The sequence below is a fragment of the Aulostomus chinensis genome, chromosome 19, assembly GCF_037954235.1.
Source record: "Aulostomus chinensis isolate RoL2024-O1b breed Wild chromosome 19, RoL_Achi_v1.0, whole genome shotgun sequence".
NCBI lineage: Eukaryota > Metazoa > Chordata > Actinopteri > Syngnathiformes > Aulostomidae > Aulostomus > Aulostomus chinensis.
The window spans coordinates 19,315,325-19,338,838 of record NC_141338.1 but is presented as its reverse complement, the minus strand read 5'-3'; the positions used below and the strand labels follow the sequence as shown (position 1 = coordinate 19,338,838).

The 23,514-nt window shown below is 43.8% G+C and overlaps 1 protein-coding gene across 1 annotated transcript in view; it reads right to left on the bottom strand.

The window, feature by feature from the left end:
* Positions 1 to 21,138, bottom strand: part of npr2 (natriuretic peptide receptor 2) — a 72,296-nt gene extending 51,158 nt beyond the window's left edge. The window contains exons 1-5 of the mRNA XM_086186774.1: positions 19,977 to 21,138; positions 8,097 to 8,278; positions 4,264 to 4,377; positions 2,706 to 2,841; positions 265 to 359 (exon numbers count right to left, since the gene is read on the bottom strand). Of these exons, the coding sequence (XP_086042900.1) occupies positions 265 to 359; positions 2,706 to 2,841; positions 4,264 to 4,377; positions 8,097 to 8,278; positions 19,977 to 20,772 (1,323 nt within the window). The 5' untranslated portion in view covers positions 20,773 to 21,138. The remainder of the gene's footprint in view (positions 1 to 264; positions 360 to 2,705; positions 2,842 to 4,263; positions 4,378 to 8,096; positions 8,279 to 19,976) is intronic.
* Between the last annotated feature and the right edge of the window lie 2,376 nt (positions 21,139 to 23,514).

Below are 23,514 nucleotides of genomic sequence, written 5' to 3'. Positions count from 1 at the left end.
AGCTGCACTGAGAGTTTGAGAAAGCAAGCCCATGTTAGTCTGCTTATTTCTGCTTTTGGCACTGCTGACACCAGCAGGGCTGGAACGCTACCAAATCAACCATCAATGGCGGGATCTGTTGCATCATTAAGAGGAGCAAAGACACTGTTTACGTCAACATACTCTTCATGTGGTAACGTTATAGAGCTAAATGCCGTCATGGTTATCAGTATCAATCAGTACAGAAAAATGTATCATAGCCCGTCTGAAGACAGCCTCACTCACCCCATACTCTCCTGTGTCCTGGTTGGTCATCGCCCACAGGTTGATGTCTATATCCCTGGCGCTTTTATTGTCCGTGGTAACAAGACCCGTCACCCCTACAGACAGAGATAACATCCACATTACAGGTCACATTCGGATTCTAGATGTCCTTCCATTCTTAAACAAACAGAGTTTTTAATTAATTTGAGGTTATTATTCTTTTCCGATCATTTTTTTTTTCCAGCCCCGGTTGAAGACAGAATGGTTTTGTGCCGACCGTCCCATTTTCACTATCACGCCTCAGGAACACCTCAGGGAGTTCCTTCAAATTTGTTACAAATGCTAACTTGGATGATGTGATGAGACTGCGGCGGTCAAAGTTCAAATGTCACTGTGACAACCTGTTGTGTTTATTAAACGCAGACAGGCATGTCAGTCACTGCCGACCTCCGTCTGAACTCGTTCAAACACATTTATTCATCAGGTTTTACTTTGAGAAATGATTCTGGAGTCCTTCCTCTCACGCTCATCTCAGTCAGCAGTGAGGAGCAGTCGTTTGATTCCTTACAAACACACACACACACACACACACACACACACACTTTGTGGGCTTCAAGTGTTAAGTGCCTCTTTTTCACCGTTGTCACACAACTGAAAAGTCTACCTTTGATACCTTGAAAAATATTGCTATTCAGTACCATTCTGATACCACGGGGGAGACTTTATGTACAATTTCAGATTTGGAATGAGGCTGATAATGGGCTACAACCTTTCTTGGCTCGCGATAGCAGGGGACAATACTAAACAATAAAAAGAGAAATTCTACTTTTTAAAGACCTCAGCTTTTCTGGTTAGAGTCCGTTGACCTTGGAATTTATCTAGTTTTTCCGTAGAAATTAAGAGAAGGTAACAGTACACTGTGTTGAGCACAACAACATCAGTGTTGATTGCTCAGGTCTGGCAGCTCTGAGGAGGATTAGAGCTTTAATCAGCAACAACTTAGCAACAACACTTTACTGCGTCATCTTATTAAATGCATCAGTGAGGTTGAAGTGGGAGCTGACAAAAACCTCAGAATCCTTTGGCGTATTTTATGTTGGATGCAATGTTACACGAAATGCAAACACAGACTATTTTCCTTTCCAGAGCCAGACAAGAAGACAGATACCCTTGTATCCCCTGCGCTGCGTTAAGAAGCTGAGAACCACAGGCTGCTAGTTAGCTTAGCACAAAAAATGGTAGCATATGGGCAGGTTAGCGACCTGCAGCTCCTCCTCTGATTCCAGCAGGTAAGATTCAGGATGCTGGTTTGTCCAGAACTCCTCCTCCTCATCCTCTCATACACAGTCAGCCATGATTAGTAGCAGCGTTTGCTCCTCTAGTCATCAACAAACATTTGGTTTCTTGGCTTCAGTTACAACGGAGCTTTTGAGGTGCTGCGTTAAATCACTGTGCCCGGATCTGACAGCAGCTCTGACTATGTCTGACTCAGAAGTTGCAATGTCTTGTTTATTCAAATTTTGATTAATAAAGACTGATATGCAGAACCCTATTTGTATTAAAGACCAAGACTGTTTTGGAGAACAGTGTATTTGATGAAGTTTGACAGCTAAGCTAACTAGCAGTCAGATGGTCGACGTGGGTCTCAGCTCCCACACACAAAGGAGAGTGGCTTATCTACCCGCTCGTCTGATGATACAGCTGCTTGGCATATTTCCTAAAAGGTTGGTTCCTTTAAATTTGCGGCGTTTGCACCTTTTTGTTTGCACGGGCTCGTGCCTTGCGAGGGGGCTTCAAATGCAGAATATTTCCAACAGCAATTGTGTTTTCTTCATCCACCACCATAGATTTATGCCACGTGCCGTATATCGTAGGTCTGGACAAACATGAGCAGCAACTGACTGCTCATCAAATTTGTATTTACCTGTTCAAACTAAAGCAACATGAATTCCTCCTTCTTCTTTTCCAAACTGATGTAAGTCCAGGCAGCGCAACGTACACTAGGAATTGTGTGGGCAGCACATCAAGCATCAGATGGACTATTAACTGAAGTGTTGTGTGATAACTGTTCATTAACACTGTAATTATTGTGTTGAAAGGGTATATTAATCTAATCTAGATTAATTTCTGCTACGATGGTGCTCTCCCATCGCCTCACTTCATGTTTGTTGGAGCCCAGTTCTCAGTCATGTGAGTGGCTACAATGACTTCACATTGAAAAGACTGACCACAAACCAAGAAGAGGTTGAGACTCAATCATTTACCTTTCTACCAATGGCAGGGTCACATGTGACATGCAGGTTTAAACCAGGGTGGTGTACCCCCCCCCCCCCCAACCAAAACAGCAGCAAAATGTAAAGCAGTAAATGTAGAAGGCCTCCATCTTTCCTTTCCAAGTTTGAAAAAGGTTCCTGCATGCACTCTGACTCTGAAGTAGTTCCTATGAGTCCATGTTCGCTCACCCCAAAATCGGCGGTTCTGCATCCTCATCGTGATGTTAATGCCATCGGTCTGAGCTCCGCCCTCCGCCAGCGTCTCCTCCAAAGCCTTTGCATACATCACAAAACCATCGTAGAAGCTTCCGGCGATGTAGTCCATCTGCAGAGTGAGTCAAAATCTTGAACAACCAAGGGTGTGAACAATCTGCAGAGTTTTGAGTAGGGGCCAAAACCAATACTTCACCCAAAACGTGTATTTTGCCTTTCAAATACTGCCAAAGAGCCAGCAATGTACATTTAGCTTGAAGTTAATTGCCTCTAAGTGCTAACAACAGCTGAACTGTACAAAATGTCTACTTATATTATTCAAACACAACTTCCAGTGTAATCCATGTCTGCTTAATCCAGCCATGAACTAAATTATCCACCAACATTTTGACTTGGCAGTGGTCAGCACTGTGGCCTCACAGCAAGAAGGTTCCAGGTTCGAGTCCCGGCTCCATCACAGGATCTTTCTGTGTGGAGTCTCCATGTTCTCCCTGTTCCTGTGTGGGTTCTCTCTGGTACTCCAGCTTCCTCCCACAGTCCAAAGACATCAAGAGGGGACGAGGCTGATTGATACTCTAAATTGACTGTAGGTGTGACTGTGAGTGTGAATGGTTGTTCGTCTCTATGTGTTGGTCCTGTGATGGACTGGTGACCTGTCCAGGGTGAACCCCGCCCCTCACCTGAAGGCTGCAGGGATAGGCTCCACCCCCCAGGACCCTTAACAGGATAAGCGGTAGAAAATGGATGGATGGATGGATTTTGACGTATCGAAACTGTACAAACTAACTCCAACCCTTCTGGCACAGAGCGGCCATTGGTGCCAGAATCAGCTGGTGACACTGAGCACTACCACGGACTCGAATATAACCAGAGGGGTTACAGTTTGTTCTTAGCTCAAATAAAGGTGTTTGTAGAGTACAGAGTACACAGCTGTATGTATAAATATGCATTATAACTGACTTGAAAATGAGGACAATTTTGTTGTTAGTCGTGAGTTTCAATTAGCTTCAAGCTAAAGATACGTGGATGGCTCTTCCTGCATTCTGGAGTCACACCCAAGTAACGCAAGAGGAGGAGATTATGATATCACTGTTTGTGAGAACTTGATAGGCAAAATACACTTCTTGGCTGAAGTGCTTTAACAATGAAAATAAGCATCATTTTTGGCAGCAAAACAGGTATAGCACATATATGAAATGACACCGTTTTGGCAAGTATAAGTACTAATAATTACTCTCACTCACAAGAGAATCCAACCTATACTGAACCTTACCAATACTAACATTTCAGAATAAAAAAACTCTGATCAGTAACCTCGATATAATAATTCATAACAAACTGATCATATATTTTAAATATTGATCTAAAATGCTTTCATATCATCGTTGAAAGGAAAGCGGTAATAAAGGAAAATGTCCTTTCTGTTAAAATCCTATCACTCATCATGACCTGCTGTCAACTCAGCAGCACAGTGGCAATTTTTCCACCAAGAAAACATCCAAGATTGAGGAGGTTTTGACAGACAGGAACGTACCAGCGATGGTTCCAAATGCACGCCGAAATCCCTCTGAGCTCGGGCATGGAGTTTTCTCTGAAACTCTTTGTACTCTGGATTATCAGGAGGCCGGTACGTTATGATGAAGACAGACTAGAGGGAGACAGAGAGAGAAGGACCTGTTGGACACGGTGCTGCAGGATGAGCTGCCGCGTAGGCCTGAGTAAAAGAGCGCCAACAATCCCCTAGCTTACTGCACTGTTCCAAGCTAATTCTACCTGGAGTTACACTGTTAGCAAGACTTCCTGTGGGCATGCATCATGAGCGTACTGGACGTACTCAGGGGGCTTCACAACGGTGGACCAGAAGGCAGAAGTAAACACTGTAAATGTAACTTTTAAAATCCTTTCAAATGAGAAAGACGGTCGCTGTTTATACAAATAACAGCCGTTTGTGCGTCGGCAACATTTCGAGGGCTCGAGCTGACCCCAGTCCGAGCTAGCCTGGGTCTGACGGCGCTATTACGAGTGTTGCAATTCAGCAGCGCATTTGTTTGCGCATGCAAAAATAACATCAATGGGAGTGACATCTGTTTGCGCCGTGTACCACCGAGCCACAAACTAAAGAACATAGGCATGACCGGTTTATGATGATGCACCACGGCAACAGATTAACAAGAGGCGGCAGAAAGAAAAGTCCCCTGTCCCAGAATTAGGGTTACGAAATGTTCAGACGACACCTCATGACGTTCCAAATAAGTTAACGTGCGAAAAGTCCCTTTCTTCACGACGCACTTCTCTCTCCTCCTCCAAGTAGCAGCTATGACAACCACGTGAGCTGCAAATAGAAAAAGTGCGTTTTTGCGTTAATTGGAGACACAAAACGGTAAATTACCCTCCCCGTTCCGAGGGTACCACATTGTCAGAATCATTTATATATTCGGATTTCTACAGCTTGGCTAATAATTACCATCAATATACGTGAAAGGATGTCGACAGCTCAGATGCACACAGGGAATCATCTGAAGCAAATCAGACGTCCTCATCCTTTTGTATTATTCTACGTAATGAACCTGAGTTCCGTGGAGTTCTTGGTCATCCCAAGCGGTTTTGTAACTGCAGCAGTTCTCACATAAATGGAAAAGTCCTTTTTTGAGGGCAGTTTCACTTCTGAACGCGTACATTTTTGTAAATTTGGATTACGAGACACCTGTATTTCATTTGGACTTTATTTTTTGTGTATTTCTTATGTGCTGCCCCTCCATCTACTCCCTCCATGATAAATGGCTTTGAGTAATTCATATGTAACTGTGCCGTGAGACTCTTCCTCGGAGCTTTGATTTATCATGAGACTGATCAGACTCCTGACATCTAGAACGTTCTCATAACATTACTCGCACAATTTCAATCCGATCACAATTGACGAGTTGATATTAGGTATTTTTTTTGTATGGAACAGGAGCAGCTGCAGTATCTAAAAATGTTTCAAAACTTCAAAGATGGATTTAACATCAGATGACTTGATGGACTCATCCTTCACGATGATGACATTAAAATAAAGAGGAGTTGCCAAGAAGCAGTGGTTCAAACTGAGCACGCGTGGTACTTCGAGCATCCTACGCAGCAGAACTGCCTCACACAGTCAGACGACTGCACTCCTTTCAAGAATCTCAAGTTGGTTAGAAACTGTTTTTGCTTTCAGCTCTGCACGAGTCATGTAAGACATAAACGTCTGAGTATTTGGTGGGGAAAAAATAAAATAGTCAGCAAGAAATTCAAGCCAAACATTTGTCTCCACGACCTTTGATTCTGTTGATTTTTGCTTCAATCACAAACACACACAAACTTTTCCATGAAGTCTTTCGGCATCACTGGAAAGCTACAGCTCTTTTTTTCTTTTTTTTTCTTTTTTTTCTAATGGTACGGCAGTTATCCACAGGTAATTATTGCTGTGCAGACAAATGAACGAACCCGATCAACACTAATTGTGTTCTGCAGCCGGGAGCCGTTCATTTCCAGATGAACCGAGGTGACTGTGTTTCATGTTGTGCAACATCAGACAGAAATATCAAAGCTGCAGAGGAAAACCATTTGAATGAGTCATTTAATTTGGTCTGCAGTTGTCAAATGATTTGCGATAAATCAAACGCCTGTTATCTTGAACTTGTGTCAGCCGGGGAAAAAAAAGAAGTTTGTTCACGCAAAGATAATTCAGCGGCAAAAAAAAAACCCCAAACAAAAACTGAACAAAACATGGGAAAATCCTCAAAAGGGGTCGTTCTTGAGTTTTGTCTAAAAACAAATTAAGTGAATTGATTATTATTTCATTTTTCTATTCAACCTGCTTTGCTATTTGCTCCCTAATAATTAGATGTTTCTTGGGAAGTCATGAAGCTACGGATGGACTTCATATTGCGTATTGTGGTTGTTTATTTAATTAGCCAATAGCATTCAAGCCCCCCCCCCCCCCCCCAAGATTCATCTGAACTGGAATTTATGGTCTAATCAATCAGGTTCTGCATATAGATCTATAATCTGTATGCAAGGGACAACATTCCGGGACAGGGAAGCCTCTGGTTTCTGCTTGAGAAGCTTTGACCAATCACGTTCGAGCAGGCTTTGGCGGCGTCCATGTAAACATTTCACGCAAGGTTAAAAAAAAAAAACAACTGCCATCGTCTGACGATTTCACGAGGGCATCGTTGGGGTTTTGAACGATTACCTGAGTGGAAACTGACGACATCTAAAACAATCCACTCGTCTCTCTGTTGTCTTTCAACTCCATGCCAACTATATTCTATCTGTCGTTATACGAACAAAGAATGAGCGGCGGACAGACGAAGGAAGTCTTTACCGGATATCCGCTGGCTATACCAGAACCTCAAAGCACCGATCCTTGCTCCCAGAGGCGGTCGTCGGACAGAAAACTGAGTGATAGACATCATCTTTTTTATTATTATTATTATTTTCAGCTTCCAATTTCTGAGTCCATTACAGCAAAAAAAAAAAAAAAAAAAAAGGTCAGAATCAATTCAGTAAAAAGGTTGATTCCTACTCAGAGAGCCACTTTCCTAAAACTTAGTGATCATCGGGCTTAGAGAATTAAGATAAGTGTGTCTCTAATGTCTCGTTTCGCAGGGCTAAAAGGCTTCCAGTGAAAACACTTCCTGCCATTCATGAAAGTCACGCAAGAATTTCACTCTTAAAACGGTTCGAAGTGGTTCCTCAAAAAGGTGATGCTTCTCTTAGACATTTCAGCGGCTGTGCTGATTCTCAGCAAATGGAAACGTGGTTACAACCTCAGCTCGCGTTCATGGTTTTAGCGACAAACCAGGTGCATTCTGTGTCGTGTCAAATTTGACATAAGTGATTGTTGTTGTTAAGATGTCGATTTCTTTTATCGCCATGTATTTTTAAAGTTATTTTGATGGATTCATGTGACTACGGAGATACTGACTGTGTGTTTGCTCTCAAGGTGCTGTGGTTTGTTTTCAGAAACTTCTTGGAACAAGTGATCCCAGAAGCCAGAAACAATAACTATATTGGAGCCAATATTCTGTTTTCAGTTGGATCAAGCTCTGAGTGACTCCATTAAAAAAAAAAAGAAAGAAAAAAAAAGAAAAAGAATGATTCAATTTTTGAGGAATTACAGAGAAAATGACCAGAAACTGCAAATTAAATATCCAAAGCCAAATCATGGTTTTGTCAAATTACGTCCTGCCTTCTGTAGTGAAGCGCATCGATGTGTCAAAGCTATTATTTAACAGACACATGGTCGACTGAATCCTGCCTTCATGAAATAGACGCGTGTGTGAGTGTGTGTTTGTGTGTGTGTGTGTGTGTGTGTGTGTGTGTGTTTTGGCTTCAGTGTACCTTAAAGACCTTGATAGGATCGACCCAGTCGGGGTCAGCGTTCTGCCATGGTTTGAGCTCCGTCAAGCTCTCGGCGAAAACATCCAGATAAAAAATGGCGTAGTTTTCTGGGTCCTGGATCTCACTGTGAAAAAGTTTCATGATGTTCAGGAATGTGTCCAGCGGGCCACAGATGTACACAACTGCAGACAAAAAAAAACAAAACAAAACAAGGCAACAAAAAGGATGTTAAGCTTACTTGCTCGCCCGTGCGGTCATCTCCAATCATGAGTCAAAACGTCACACTTTCAAAACAAGGCAAAAAATTTGAATCAGATGGGAGAAATTATAATGTGCCCAGAATTTTCTACTTTCTACTAATTCAGACACTCTTTGTAGACACTTCCCGCTCCCCTGTGTGTGTGTGTGTGTGTGTGTGTGTGTGTGTGCGCGCGCATTAGGGATGCGAGACCTACAGACAAACCAGCTAAGTGCTAGTTAGCTTAGCACAGTAAAAGGTGGTGAGCTTAAAACACATGCATAGCTCCATCCCAAAAAAAAACAACAACCATTAAATAGATCAGGTCTTATCTTGTCAAGACGTTGGCCTTGTTTTGTGATAGCAGTTGCTTCTTATGGTCCTCAAATGTTTTGTTTTGGGCGTGAAATCCCCACGTCTCGTTATGCTAAGCTAAGTCGAGGTTAGCTGGTGTCAGTGGGTGTGATGCACATGCAGAGGAGAGAAGAGTCTCTGTCTTCTTGTCTGGCTCTGATGAGGATGAGCTATGAGTGTATTTCCCAAAAAGTGGGCATAAACACAACTTTCAGGACTTTGTCCAGCATCTAGTATTAAAAATAGACAGATTTTATAAAGTAAAAAATGAAAAATATTCACCTGCAAAGTCCTATTTACACGACAGGACTTTCTGCACACTTTAGAATTTTTGTCTTAATCCTTCTGTTTATTTCTTGACGGAACAGCGAGCCATGTCCGTTTATTTAAACATGAGTGAATCCAAAGAATGGGGGCAGCAGGGCTCAGAGTTTGAGTGGCTGTCTCGCAACCGGAGGGTCGCTGGTTTGATCCTCACTTCCCCGGGTGACCATGTCCAAGTACCCTTGAGCAAGATACTGAACCCCTGATTGCTGCTGATGGACCCCCGCCACTCACCCAATGTCAGCTGGAATAGGCTCCAGCGGGGACAGATAAGCGCTATAGAAAATGGATGGATGGATGGATGGATGAATCCAGAGATACGAGAGATGTGGGGCCACACAACCAGGCCACCAACTACAACAGACATGATGCCATGAGGGGGGGCTGTGAGACTGTAAACCTGCTGGTTTGAGCTGACCAGACCAGTGGGAAGAGTTTAACCCGCCTCTGCATGTAAATACACGCCCCAGTTGCATTGAAGTGACCCAAATCCCTAAATTTCCTGTTAGCTGGCTGTTGACGTTATGAACCTCATAACTTCTCTTGTGGTGGTGCGAAAACTCGAGGATACACTGATGTGTAACTTCTTTTAATTAAATCAACTTGTTTTGCTTTTAGACATTCAGACATTCTGCACACTTTCTGGCTCTCCGACTACGCTTGGATTTAATTCACTACACATGCTTGTTTGCAGGCTATAAGCTCCGTGCAGCTCCTCACTCTCTATCTAGATGAAAATGACAATATTGGCCATTAAAACCAGGCACAACACATTTTTCCACCCTTTTTTTTTTGTAGTTTCCCATATGTGCAGCAAAAAGTGAGTAGTGGATAATAAATAGCTGCTGCTTAGCTTTTGCAAAGACTGGCTCTAATAAATGTCAGGGAAATGCATTGAGGGAAAAAAAAGCCTCAATCAAAGGGAGCAAAGACAGCAAAAGGGGGGAGAGAAAGTCTCGAAGGTGTGGGTGAATGTCAGTTCAGACGCCTCCGTGCACGAGACACAGGGAAGAAAAGGAAGTCAACATAATCCCGTGTGTAATAAAAAGATTTTTCAGAGCCCCACGGTACCAGGGAGAGGAGAAGAGTGACACTTGGGCCAGAAGATATACCTTTTTCTTGTTCCCACACTTGAATTAATTGATGAGCACTAATCAATCAAAGTGTGTGGGGGGGGGGGGGGGACAAAACATTTTATGGCCAGTAATTCACAAGATCAAGGGAATAGTTGGACTCTAGCTACAGCCAACGCGACTTCATCAAATCGAGGTAATAAGTCGTTTCTTGAGGCCACAAATTTATGAAAACAGGGGAACAATTTGTATCTCACGCCAAAGAGTGGGAACAAGTTACGTTTGGTGGCCGGTAATCAATGAGGTCGATGGAATAAATCATGTCTCGATGTCACGAAGGAATCAAAGCACAGAAACGAGTCGTATGTTGTGGCCACTAATAAAGCAAACAGAGGGAACAAGTTAGATCTCACAACCACTGCATGGAAACAAGTTGCAACTTGTGGCCAAATTTTGCAAGATTCTGGACAAATTAATCAAAGTTTTTCTCTCTCTCTCTCTCTCTCTCTCTCTCTGGCCTCTCCAGGGCTCTGTTGGCTTTACTGCCAGCAAAAGAGTTCTAGTAACAAAGTACAAAAATGTTCAATATCCTTCATGTTTGTAGTAGTTTTTTCACTTTTTTTTTTTTTTCCTCTAAAATAATCTGAAACCGCCGACTCTATTTCTGCTGACATTTGGCTCTTGACATTGTTTGTCCGGTCAAAGATAAACCAAAGTTTCATTGTCTACTGCTGCAAGAATCTAACTTGAGGCCCCTGTGTTGACAGCACACCTCCACCCTGCCACCTACACCCTCATGTTGAGTCCTGAATTTTAAAAAAAAGAAAAAAGCCCTGCATTATTTCCATTCACAGCGTAGAGGCAGACATTTCCTCATGTGTTAGACCAACGTCGGCCGCTGCTTAAACCCCAGCTAGAGCCAAGTAGTTCTGCTGTCTCCTGGAAGGTTCCCAAAATAAATGCGCCGACGGTCGGGGGAAAATGTCCTTCTGTGCTGTGGCAGCAGCAGTAGACGGACCTGCGGAGGCTTCACTTAACACAAAAGCACATTAAATCGTTTGGTTCAAGTTGTTCCACTTCACACTCAAGGACGGTGAAAAGCACGACTCCTTCTCTCTTCGCTCCTCCTTCAGCTTTACACAGAATCCATTTAGTTTTTAAGTCATTTTTCTTTAAATGAAATTGCAGTTTTCCAATGAGAACAGGCAATAGGCATGATATTTAGTTAGAAAGATGAGATGAGTAAAGCAAAGAAAAGGAATGACCGAGAAATTAAAAAATAAAAATGTATACTGTGAAATTATACAGACAGACACTACAAATAGATACAATTAAAAAAAATAAATAAATAAAAACCTGGCCCATATTGGAACAACATTTCTAAAAAAAAAAGTAGCGTGGGGCCAGACCCAGATGAGCTTTACAAATAATCCACAATCTTAAAGGTGATGTTTTGGATTCACAGTCAAGGTTTTGTGGGTCAGCTCTGAAGCTCAGCATTACTGCCGGCGACAGGGTCACAGGGAAGAGGTGTATATCAGCCCCCAAATAAAAGGCCATCAAAAATCATCAGTATCTTTTTTACATGTATAGAATTCTTGCAGCTTTAGTTTTACCGTCAGCCACTAAAAAGCGAGGCTGTGGAAACCGATCATTTTTTTTCAGGTGGGCGTTTAATTCTTGGATAAAATAGGTTCTCCGCGGGGCTGCGTTCCTCTGCATCGAGGGAAATTATGAAGAAATGTCTCAAAACAGGCAGAAGAGGGCACCAGATCAAGTCAAGTGGAGGAAAAAAAAAAAAAAAAACGGTTGAAAACTGTGAGTACCTGGATGAGTCCACTTCTGCGTTGGTCAAAAAGCTTATTCATAGCATTCATTTTCATAATTCTGCTTTGCAATAGCGCTACGTTTGGTTTGCAGATCGGGACGTGTCCCATTGTCGTTCAACTCCAAAGACAATCGCAGACAAACGGAAAGCACGCCAATAACTGCACTGCACTTTGCCCCCCTTTCGATTGGATGATGCAGGATTTTCTAGCATGACTGTGTCATCTTAGTCTTGTCACTGAATATGTGGGGGATTATCGTATGGCTCTTTGTCTCTTCACGCTCTGAGCTGTCTCCAGAGCTTTGACAACTGTTGTAACATACAGGACTTATAGCTTTGCCTCTTTGGCATTCCTTTGTACAAAAACTACAAAATAGGAAGAAAAAAAAAATCAAAACACAGTGTCTGCTATTGTTGCATCCTGGGAGATGTTTCTAAGGAAATAGGATTTCTGTAATTACTCCAAAGCACTACCTGGGCTTCATTGTGAAAAGACACTCTTTTCATCGCCAGGAGAAAAGAAAAAGCATGCAGCACAGCCTGATGTATTCTTCCATTCACACAGCTGAAATTTTCCCACTTGTGTGCTGTTAATGGACTGAAGAGCATCAAGGCGAGAGTGTCACTGGGCAACGGGACGAGAGATGGAATATATTCACTTCTCAAAGTACTGCTTTCAACTCGTAAGGCGAAGGAGATACTTTTCCATCCATCCATCCATTTTCTTCCACTTATCCTGTTAAGGGTCACGGGGGTGGAGCCTATCCCAGCAGTCTTCAGGTGAGAGGCAGGGTTCACCCTGGACAGGTCACCAGTCCATCACAGGACCAACACATAGAGACAGACAACCATTCACACTCACAGTCACACCTACAGACAATTTAGAGTATCAATCAGCCTCGTCCCCTCTTGATGTCTTTGGACTGTGGAGGAAGCTGGAGTACCAGAGAGAACCCACACAGGAACAGGGAGAACATGGAGACTCCACACAGAAAGATCCTGTGATGGAGCCGGGACTGGAACCTGGAACCTTCTTGCTGCACTACTGTGCCGCCCGGAAAAACTTTTCTTAAAGGGTAATTTCCCACAAATTTAAAATAAAAACCAGTCACGGCTCCAAGTAGCATTCATTTCCACATCAACACCACCGTCTCAACTCTCTTCAGCATTATTTTATTCATTTCAGGAAATGTAAATGATGTTCATCTTTCATCACTTCAAACTCCAAAACTATTTGTCGATGCCATTTCTGAAGGGACAGACAGCAGCGCAGAAGCCCCATCGCCAGCTAGTGTTTAGGTGGTGCAATTGCAGCCAGTCAGACCACAGCAGAAGTATAAAGGGTCTCATCAGGCGGAGATCACATGACTAAGCTACGTCGTAGACCCGTGCACAAACATGAGTCAGTCTTTACAAGTAGCATCAGGCCTTGCTTGTCTGTAAGACTAAACACACGGTTTAAAAAGAGAGTAAAAACATTTTTCTATATTTCTTTGGGTAACTAATGGATACTTCATGACCCTACAGGAAACCCCGTCGCCAGTATAACATTTTGGCTTTTATTGAGAAGCGCAGATACAAAGAATCCCAGGGTTTAAAGGGCCGGCCAGTCACTTTTTACAGCAATCACTCAGAAAACTGATTTTCACTTTACGTTTTGTTGGCAAACAAACTCTGGGATAAGGTTCATTCATCCACTGAGTTCAGGCTGTGCTCCTCACAGGCGACAGTGCACCAACCTGCAGCCTAGCATGGACCTCCTCATTCCTGTCACTTCTCTCGTCAGAAACGTTGATCCAAAGCATGTTTTTAACTTCCAAACCAATGTAGCTGTACATACCTGTGGTTTGCATTCATGGAAAATAATCATGCTACTCAGAATCATGTGTATTATCAATATATATATATATATATACATATATATATATATATATATATATATATATATATATATATATATATATATATATATATATATATATATATCATAATATATCTGCTTCGTCATGGAAAATGCCAAATAATCAAGTCATCATAAACTGGTCCCGTACGATAGTGAGAGGTGTGTTTGAAAAGATGCTTTAGTCAAATCAGCATCATTTACGACTTCCTTTTTAGCATTGATTCAGACAGTAAAGTACCACAAGCGTTCATAAATGAAACCCCGATCCACCAAGTGTACGATATCTGATATACTGTATATGGATATTCTGCCTTAGTGCTGCTCAGATTGTTGTGAGGGATCATTTTCATCTTTCTGATCAAGGGAGTTGCATGGGGGGGGGGGGCGGGGAGCGGTCTTTAATCTGTCAATATCTGAACTCACGTCACATGTCCATCAAGGAGTGCACACGGGTGCTTACATCACTTCTGCAAAGTGAAGGGTTTCACGTCCGAATTTGATCCATTTGGCCTGGCTCGGCTGCTAGGCTAGCTCTGTGAGCTCACACACACACACACACACACACACACACACACACACACACACACACACACACACACACACACACACACACAAACTCCATATGCTGTGAAATATACAGAGGGATTCATCTTCATTAGCTTAATTAGCTACAAGTGTGTTTGGTCACAGCTTGAATCACATCTTCCACGCCACTGACATGCAGCCAACCTGGGATTTTTGGGGCTGCGATATCGCAGAAGTCTTCTAAGAGTTAACAGTTGAGAGTTTGAAGACTGGGTTAGGGAGGAGGATTTTGAAGAGGCTTCAAGACTTTGCACAGCAGAGAAGGTGAACGTCAGACATCCTCCAAACGCTGATTGACAGTGAGTTATAGAAACGTTAATAAGATCATGCAGGGTTACTGTTTGCGGTTGATCTCATTAGAGATGTTTTCATGCCTCCCACCCAACGCACTCACACTACAAATGACAGCATGAAGATATTTGGCCACGGCGCAGAAACCTTCCATCAGCAGAGCCATCGCACATTTACAGCAGCATTTTAGCAGCCTCGTGTTGGATGTCAGCTGGATGTCTACAGTCATTAATATCACGTTTCCAAATTATTCCCCACTATTTCTCATGTTCAGTTCATATTTACGTCGTGTCATGTTTTAAAGGAACAAGGTAATTCTTTGGGAAACTTGTTTAATGTCCACCCCTACCCCCCCCCCCCCCCGAGTGCGTTAGGGAGCTGAGACCCACAACTAGTTACCTTAGCACAATGAATGGTAGTGGGTGGAAGTGTTAGCTTACCCCCATCAAACGTCATCAATTAGATCACGTTCCAGACTTGACTTGTTCCGGAAGTAAAAACCTACCGCTCAGAGCCGGAGCAGCCTCATGCCCAGCCCACAAATTTTGACCCACTGTAAGTGGCTAGAGCTAAAAAACACACACACACACACACACACACACACACGCACACACACAAACATTTACAGATCACTAAAAATCTCTTTTATTTCATTTCTTTCTTTTAATCAATTAATTTTTCTTGTAATATTAGAGTGTCCTAATTTTACCCCACATTTGTGTTCCCCTGGTTCTTATCGGCACTTGAATGAATGGACTGGTAAAGCGGGCGCCCCTTACAGAAATACGTGTGAAAATGTAAAATTTCTGTAAAAACTTATTTAATCACTGGAACAATGAATCTCACTACCATTTTTCATTTTGGCATTTGCTTTTGGCCCACAGCCCACCACTAAGTTTCACACTGGGCTCTCCAGAGGAGCGCTAGGCTAACTAGCGGTCAGCCAGTCTCTGTCTCAGCTCCCTAATGCACACACAGAGGAAACAAGAGTATCTAGTATCACTTTCCTGCCTTTTCTTTGCTCAGAATTACTCTGAGATTGTTCCTAAATCATTCCTGAGTAAAGTGCTGGAGAAGCTAAGAGTTAGCTCGCTTATATTATTCAAAGAATTGTTACGAATCGATCTCTTGGGGATTCTGGCACTTTTTCTTCATGATAAATGTAAAAAGAAGAAATTAAAAAAAAAAAAAAAAAGAGGAAAAATTTTCCTTCAAATATGGAACGACAGAAGGATCCCCATAATGAAGAACAAACAAATTCCTCCAAACTTCAGTGGCTGTACTTCCCACGTGTACGTTTGCCAGGTATTGCGGTCAGGAATTTGAAGAATTCGAGGTTGGCGCTCGGAGGCTTGTACAACTGTCCGAGCCACAATGATGCGAGGCTTCTTAATAGTTTTCCTCTAACGACCTCGGCTCAGCCCCGCTGACCCAAGCTGGCAGGCAACTTTACGGAGCCGATAGCCTGGAGGTTATCTGCTGGGATAAAAGTGAACGCCGAGCTGGGACAAGCCCTGACAAAAGTGTTAGCTGGTGTGACCTCCAGCTCCCTGAGGCAGCTCCATAACTCATGTGAGAGTGGGGGTGGTGCGTGTGTGTGTGTGTGTGTGTGTGTGTGTGTGTGTGTGTGTGTGTGTGTGTGTGTGTGTGTGTGTGTGTGTGTGTGTAGGGGGGGGGGGTCCAGTTTGCACCTTTCACCTCTGTCCCTGCTGCTGTACAACCCTTTAATTAGCTTTACTCTGTGTTTACTGTATTACATGTTGACAGCGTTACTGTAGCAACTGATTAAAATGTTTAAAACATACTGGGCCGGTGTCATCACGCCAGCAGCAACCATAATTCTCCGAGATTGAATTTGCTAGGAATTGTTGAGCCGGGTCCAAATGATCCGATCACAGCCAGCAGATGAATGCTTTACAACACGCTCTGTGCTTTTAAGACCATTACCAGGATCAACATCACGAATGTCAAATAAAAACACCTTCGCTGTGTGTCAAACACCACACACAGCGAAGGTGTTTTCTGAAAAGCTGCTCCGGAATACAATTTTGACGATTTAGCCGCTGATTTGAGATTAAAGTCGGATTAAAATGTAGCAGCCGTAATGAAAAGCCCTTTTTTTTTTCTTCTTCTTCTTCTCTCATTTAGTGTCAACGTGTGACTCTTACACTGTCATTGTTTGAGAGAGCTTTCTCCTCCAGAATCAACGTCTTCATCACACTGAAAGAGCACGTACATTATTCATACTCTCCGTCCGGAACGATTCATTCTGAGATTTGACACAGCCACAGCACAGTTAAGCTTTGGGTTGGATTGAGCCAGCAGAGTTATTCGGAGAATGACCGTGTTACTACTACAACAACCTCGCTATGAAAATAGGGCACCCGGGTAAACACATCTTCTGCTCAAGTGCAAATAACACATAAATAGTGCAAAGGCAGGCACATGGGTGCACAATGTGAGGACAACGCCTGGTGCTTCTTCTCACTTTACACGCGCACTCCCGCAATCGATCTCAGGGAGGCAAGTTGTTTTTAGACATTTGAACAAATAATGATGTTGACGTTTCTATTCCGTGTGAGAGGAGAGTGCCTCTGCTCTCATTCTGAGAGCATAAATATTCCTAGAATAGGAGATACAAGTTTTTGTTTCCAGCCCAATTTTTCGTTCTTTCATTACTTTCAGTTTGAGGGATTATTGTAACACTCTGAAGAGCGGCTTTGCCTTTACTGGAGTAAAACTGACTGAAAGGCTTTTGGCGCAAATATAAGTATTTTCCATTGTGGGAAAACAACACTGACCTACGAAGCCACTTCGAAGGGCCACTTTTGTGTTGCCAGGTTATGTAAAAACCCCTTTAACCAACATAAGATATAAAACAAGAAGTAGTAAATAAGACCAGCCTTAGTGTGATACAGAGCTGGAGTGTATAAATGTACCGCGAACACTTCAGCGCGTCTTTATGGTAATGATGATTTCATCATCGACCTGTACACCAGCAACACCAAAAACAACAATTTGTGGTTTAGGCAGAGTTATTTGCTGCAGCCATTTCAGACAAACTATTCATTTATACTGCTTAAAGTATTAAAATTGCATCTTTGCAGCATCTCTGACTATGGCAAAGGTTTCAGTTTCAGTCGGTAAGCGCTGGATTTGCTTTTTGGTTTCTGTGAATACACAATGACACCAAACTTGGCTCTCCAATACAGCAAGATGCACAGTCACTACACCCCACTGGTGTTCGTCAAGAACAAGTTCCAGAGCAAAACTCCTTCTATTGGCCCAAATGGACATTTTACACTGTGTTTGTACTGTGTGCAAGTGGAACAAACCAGAGTAGCATTAATTACTGAGATTTAATGGTTTTGTTATGAATCCTGGAAACTTTGGACGGAGCACACAAACTTTTTTCCCCTGCCTTCTCGTCTAAATTCTAGGCTAAGCTAACCACAGCATGACACCAGCTCCATACTTTTGTGTAAAAGTCAAATTAAATGTCCACGTTCTTTCAGTAGATCATATTTACATTATCCAAGCTCAACGCGAGGCCCGACTAACCCCAGCATGACACCAGCTCTCAACTTTTTAATCCAAGAAGTAAATAAACACATTTATTTACCATTTATTTAATTTTGTTGGAGCCTTCACAGGCCACCTTATTCTGTGCCAATGCTAGGCTAAGCTAACGGCAGCCTGACGTCAGCCCCAGTATGTTCAATAAAAATAAGATAAAATGTTCACGTTCAGTTGAGTGGGTAATAAAATAGATAAATAAGTTAGCATTGCTGGACATTCTGTCGCCTTGTCTCGAAGTTCGATGGGTTTTTGGTTCAATGTCGGACACATTTGTCTGCGTTTAACTCCAGCAGAAAAGATGTTCAGGTTGTGTTCTAAAATACACCAGTAAAGACCACAATCATGGCTTTTGTGATTTTTTTTTTTTTAAAGACAGATGCTAAAAAGTGGCTAAAAACATGGTTGTTTGCAGATATTTACCAACATTCCTCTGAACGCGGAGGAAACGTGAAGCAAGCGGTGGCGACTCCACCTCGCCTCCTCCCTGCGTAGCCTCATGTTAGCGATTTACTGCACGCAGCCGCATTTACGCTTCAAAAAAATCATAGAAATGGTGTTCGGTCGTAAAACCTCGCAGGACAAAACATGCAAGTCTCGTGAACTCTCGTTTGTCAAGTGCCTGACTCCTGCGTTGGCCCCCCCAAAAATGCATCCCTTTCAGAAATCTATATGCTAAGCTAAGCTAATCAATACCTGAAGACAGCTCCGGACTTTTCAGTAAAATATCCTGTAGGGGATCCTTTATATGTTATTATCAAAGAAAATGGATTTAAAAAAAAAAACAAAACAAAACATCAAACTCAGAACCCAAAAGTAAATTTAACATTGTCTTGAGTTTTTTGAACATCACAATAAAAGTGTCCAAAATAATATTCGTCACAGCCTCGCTTCTCCAGCCCGCTGAAAGCTTCCCCTCCCTGAAATGGCTCCTGAAAATGTCATCTTGTGTACTTTGCCCTTGGATGCTGTCGCTACTCGGGGATTGATCCAACTCCCACGATCCAATTTCACATCATAATTCTGTAAAACTCACTTCTGGTTCATTGAAGGGAAGGCGAGACGAATGCGTGCTGAGATTGAACAGTTATTTCCACGTAAATGGTGTTGCGTTCAATGAACCGCTTAAATTCCCACCTTCTGTTATTTTGAAGCCACCTTATTCCTGCATCGAGCTGTAATTTCGAGATTGCCACTAATCTGAACGTGTGTCTGGACAGCAGGAGCAGACATTTCATTCCATCGTGTGTGTCTCTGTCTTTAAACTCACAGGTGGTGGTCCTTCCTTCAATAAACCAGCAGCACCAGCAGCAGCAGCAGACTGCCCACAGCCTAAACATTCCTATCTAATAACTCCGGAGTCAACAGGCTTTTCCCTGAACTTATTCCAGTCCACCTCTGTCTGCATCTGCCGAGGGAGAAAATCTCTATGACCTCATGGAGTCTCCTGCTCCAGTCCAGGGATCGAACACCTCGACGCCCCGAGCTACAGGGAATAATGGTTGATCAACCGAATGTTATATAATGGACTGATTCAAAACTTCCATTATTTCCCTATCACTCAAGACATACCCAGCCAGACACATCGTGGTTTCCTATCCATCCATCATCATTTCAGTGTTGCTTTTAGCTCAAAGAACGCACACGCAGCTACAGGACTTGACTTATTTGAAGGTAAAATGGTCAGGTTCGTGCAGGGTGGACTCACTTCTTCCTCGCTCCTTCATGAAGGCGATGAGCTCCTTGTAGAACTTGAGGTCGTCCGTGTACGGCTGGGCCTCCACCGTGATGTTCATCTCCTCCTTCAGGTTCAGGAAGATCCCCTCCGAGAGGAAGTAGTGCGGCCGGTCGTCCTCCCGCAGGTCGTGAAATATCACCAGCGCCCGGGAAGTCCAGTTGAAGTGCGTGTGGAGAACGTTGGCGAAGTCGCCCAGCTTGGTGGTCGACGGCCCGCTGCGCACGATGGTCCGGTACTCCTTGCGCTTATCGAAACCGTACGCGGGTCCTCCTGCGGTGATCAGCGGGAGTTTCCAGTGGGACGCGAAGCGCCCCACGGAGGCGAGTGGGTACACGCAGCCGGGTCCGAAGAACGCGTCCGGGCGGATGTAAAGCTTGGCGTCCACGGCCACCACCTGCGCCCGGCTGACGGCGCAGGAGCCCGCGATCGGGTCCTCGGTGCTGTAGTTGAGAATGTTGATGGAACGACCGAGCAGCAGCCCGTGTTTGCCGTGGAGGTCCTCGTGCGCCAGGAGGATGGCTGGGAAGACGCGCGGCAGGGCCCACGGATACTTGTGGTGGTTGTCCGGGAGCATCACGACTACTGTAATGTTGCTCCTGCAGCCCGGGAGGAGGCAGCAGCACAACGCCGCGAACAGGCAACATCCCAGCGCGCTTCTGCATCCCATTTCGCGGTGCTCGGGAGTCCTAGTGAGTATGGCCACGGAACGCACGCAGCTTGGAGAGGAGACACGGCCGGCTGAGACACCCTGCTGACACCAAACCATAAGGATTCGCCTTCCTCCCTCACGCTCTCACTCCCTCTCCCTCTCTCGACGCCGCTCTATCCTTCTTTCTTTCAAAAGTCAAACAAAGTCAGTAGTTGCATCATCATCATCATCATCATCATCATCATCATCATCATCCTACCAGCCCGGCTGCGCCGTGCGTCTCCGCTGCGCAATTCCACGGTAAATCAAGTTCTCGTACTTCCCAGAACCGACGTGTCCGGCGAAGCGCGGTCTTCAGTCGGATCACCTCTCCGGGAGTGATAACATCCATCCAGATGACTGCAACTTAAACGAGAGCAGCCCCCTGCTCGGCCCCCACACGTCACACACATTCACGGTCCATAATTCCCTCTTTCCAGATCCCTTCCCTCAAACGAGTGAGCGCTGCGGGTGAATTAATGCCATATTTCTATTCAGTTTCACAACTGAGGGGGTGATGCTTTATTTTTGCTCCATCAAAAAATGAAAATGTGTTTTATAATTAAAAAAAAACTAAATAGAATTAGGAACCGGATAAACACGTGAAAGTTACATGTTTTATGGGGGGTGTAAATAAAAAATAATTCGACACACAGAATGCATGTGAAAGGATACAAGATCTATTTTTTGCAGTGTATAATTAAGTCTCTGAGTACGTGTGTGAGTCGCCCCCTGTTGACAGCTGCGCAGGGTGTGATAAACCCCCAGTGAGTCGTTGCTGCTGAGTTTTCGGAGCCCAACACGTGCAGCTTGATATTTAATGTTTTGTTTTGTTGGTTGTTTGTTTTTTTTTTTGGGGGGGGGGGTTGGGGGAGTGCAAATGTTGGCTGGATTCCGGAGAACTGAGATGTAACAATATGAACGGGACCAATACTGACTTTGACCAGCGGTACTCAGATATTTTTGGCCTGTGCGGCTCTGCCGTGCCACTCCTTCCACCGAGGACCCCCTGACCCACCGCGGCTCTGACAGGTTCCGCGGCTCCACTCTCATTAAAGACCTTTCCCTGTGTTTCCCTGCAGCGACACCGCTCGCAGACGCGCTACGGCACTCACAACACTGGAGTGGGATTCGCCGATGAGCATGAGAAGGAAGTGTCGCTCATTTTAAAAGGCTCATCAGCTCCGTCAACGTCATCAATATTATTATTATTATTATTATTATTATTATTATTATTATTATAAATAAAATAGAACTCCACCCCTTAGAGCAGCACCACGTCTCCCTGTTCGGTCACCACAAACTAATAACACTGTGGGAACAAGGTACATCTTGTGGCAAGAAATTCTAACAACAAATTCATTCAACTCAGTCTGTGTGCCCCCCCCCCCCCCCCCCCCCCATATACTGGTGAGAAAGCCAACGACAACAAAACCAAACCAGAAAACAACAAGAGTCAAGAGGCATAATCGGGGAAATCAGTCAACACACTTCGACACAGCGATTGATGAGATTTCTGAAATGTCCCAAAGCTATCAGAGTGTTGGGCTGTCGGTCGCGCTCCGGAGCCCTCCAAGAATCTGCTGCACACTAAAAGCTGTCTGTCCAGGCTCAGTCCTGGCGCGAGGTACCTGCAGAGCCAGCCAGTCGCTGGAGCGACATGAAAGACCAGCAGAATTCCTGACGCGATGTATGATGGGAGTTTTCCAGTCGGGGAAATTCATCGAATTGTGGGAACAAGTTACATTTCCTGGCCACAGATTAAACAAATAGTGGGAACGAGTTACTTCTCACGGGCACAAATTAATCGAATGGTTTGAACGAGGCGAACGATGTGGCCGCGTGTTAATCAGATTGTGGGAACAAGTTGTGGATCGTCGGCACAATGTCATGTATTCACGGGGAGACTTCAAATGTCAGGGGAACAAGTTACATCTCATAGGCACAAATCAATCAAACTTTGGGAACGACTTCAAGTTTGTTCCCACAAGTTGATTAACAACCTGTGGGTACAAACTGTGTCTTACAGGCACCAATTAATTAGAATTGTTGGAACAAAGTAAATTAGGTGGCAATTTATTCATCAAATCGAGGGAACAGGTAACATCTCACGGGCCCAAATGAATAAATGTGTGAGAAAATTGTTCTTATGTCCACAAAATCATTTCTCTCTCTTCACGGCCACCGCGGGGCTCCCAGATTTGTCCAAGCGTGATCCTGACTTGATGCAGTCGTGAACCGATCTCTCAGCTGTGGCTTTCACTTAAAAAAGCGTTTTTTTCCTCATAAAACCTTTCCGGTGTGGATCTGCTGAATGTTCAGACCACCTCTACTGAGTCAGTAACTCCATCGTGTCGCTGGGGTGTTACTGGATCACTAATCTGTAAAAGCAACCTGCTGGAGTGCGTAGCATGTCACACACACACACACACACACACACACACACACACACACACACAGGTAGATGTGCATCCTCCTGCAATGCTAAAAGAGAGCAACACTGGGAATAAACACGCGTCCTGGAGACAACTTTTCTCTGCATGCACGCTGCTGAACATTATACTGCACACTCATGCCCCCTTGTGGCTGAAACCTGTATGATAATTCCAATTTGCTGTGGCGCTCCTGAGAGCCCTTTGCTGCATGTTTACGCTGTATTCTGAACACGTGTAAATTCCAAAAAAAAAGAAAAAAAAGAAAAGAAAAAAGAGTCATCATCTGGTAATCAGTTAAGACGTGATTGTTTGTCACTGAGGGGGTTTAAATCATGTTGCTAAACTCAGGATGTCGGTGGCTTCGTAGTCAAAACACAAGTTTGTA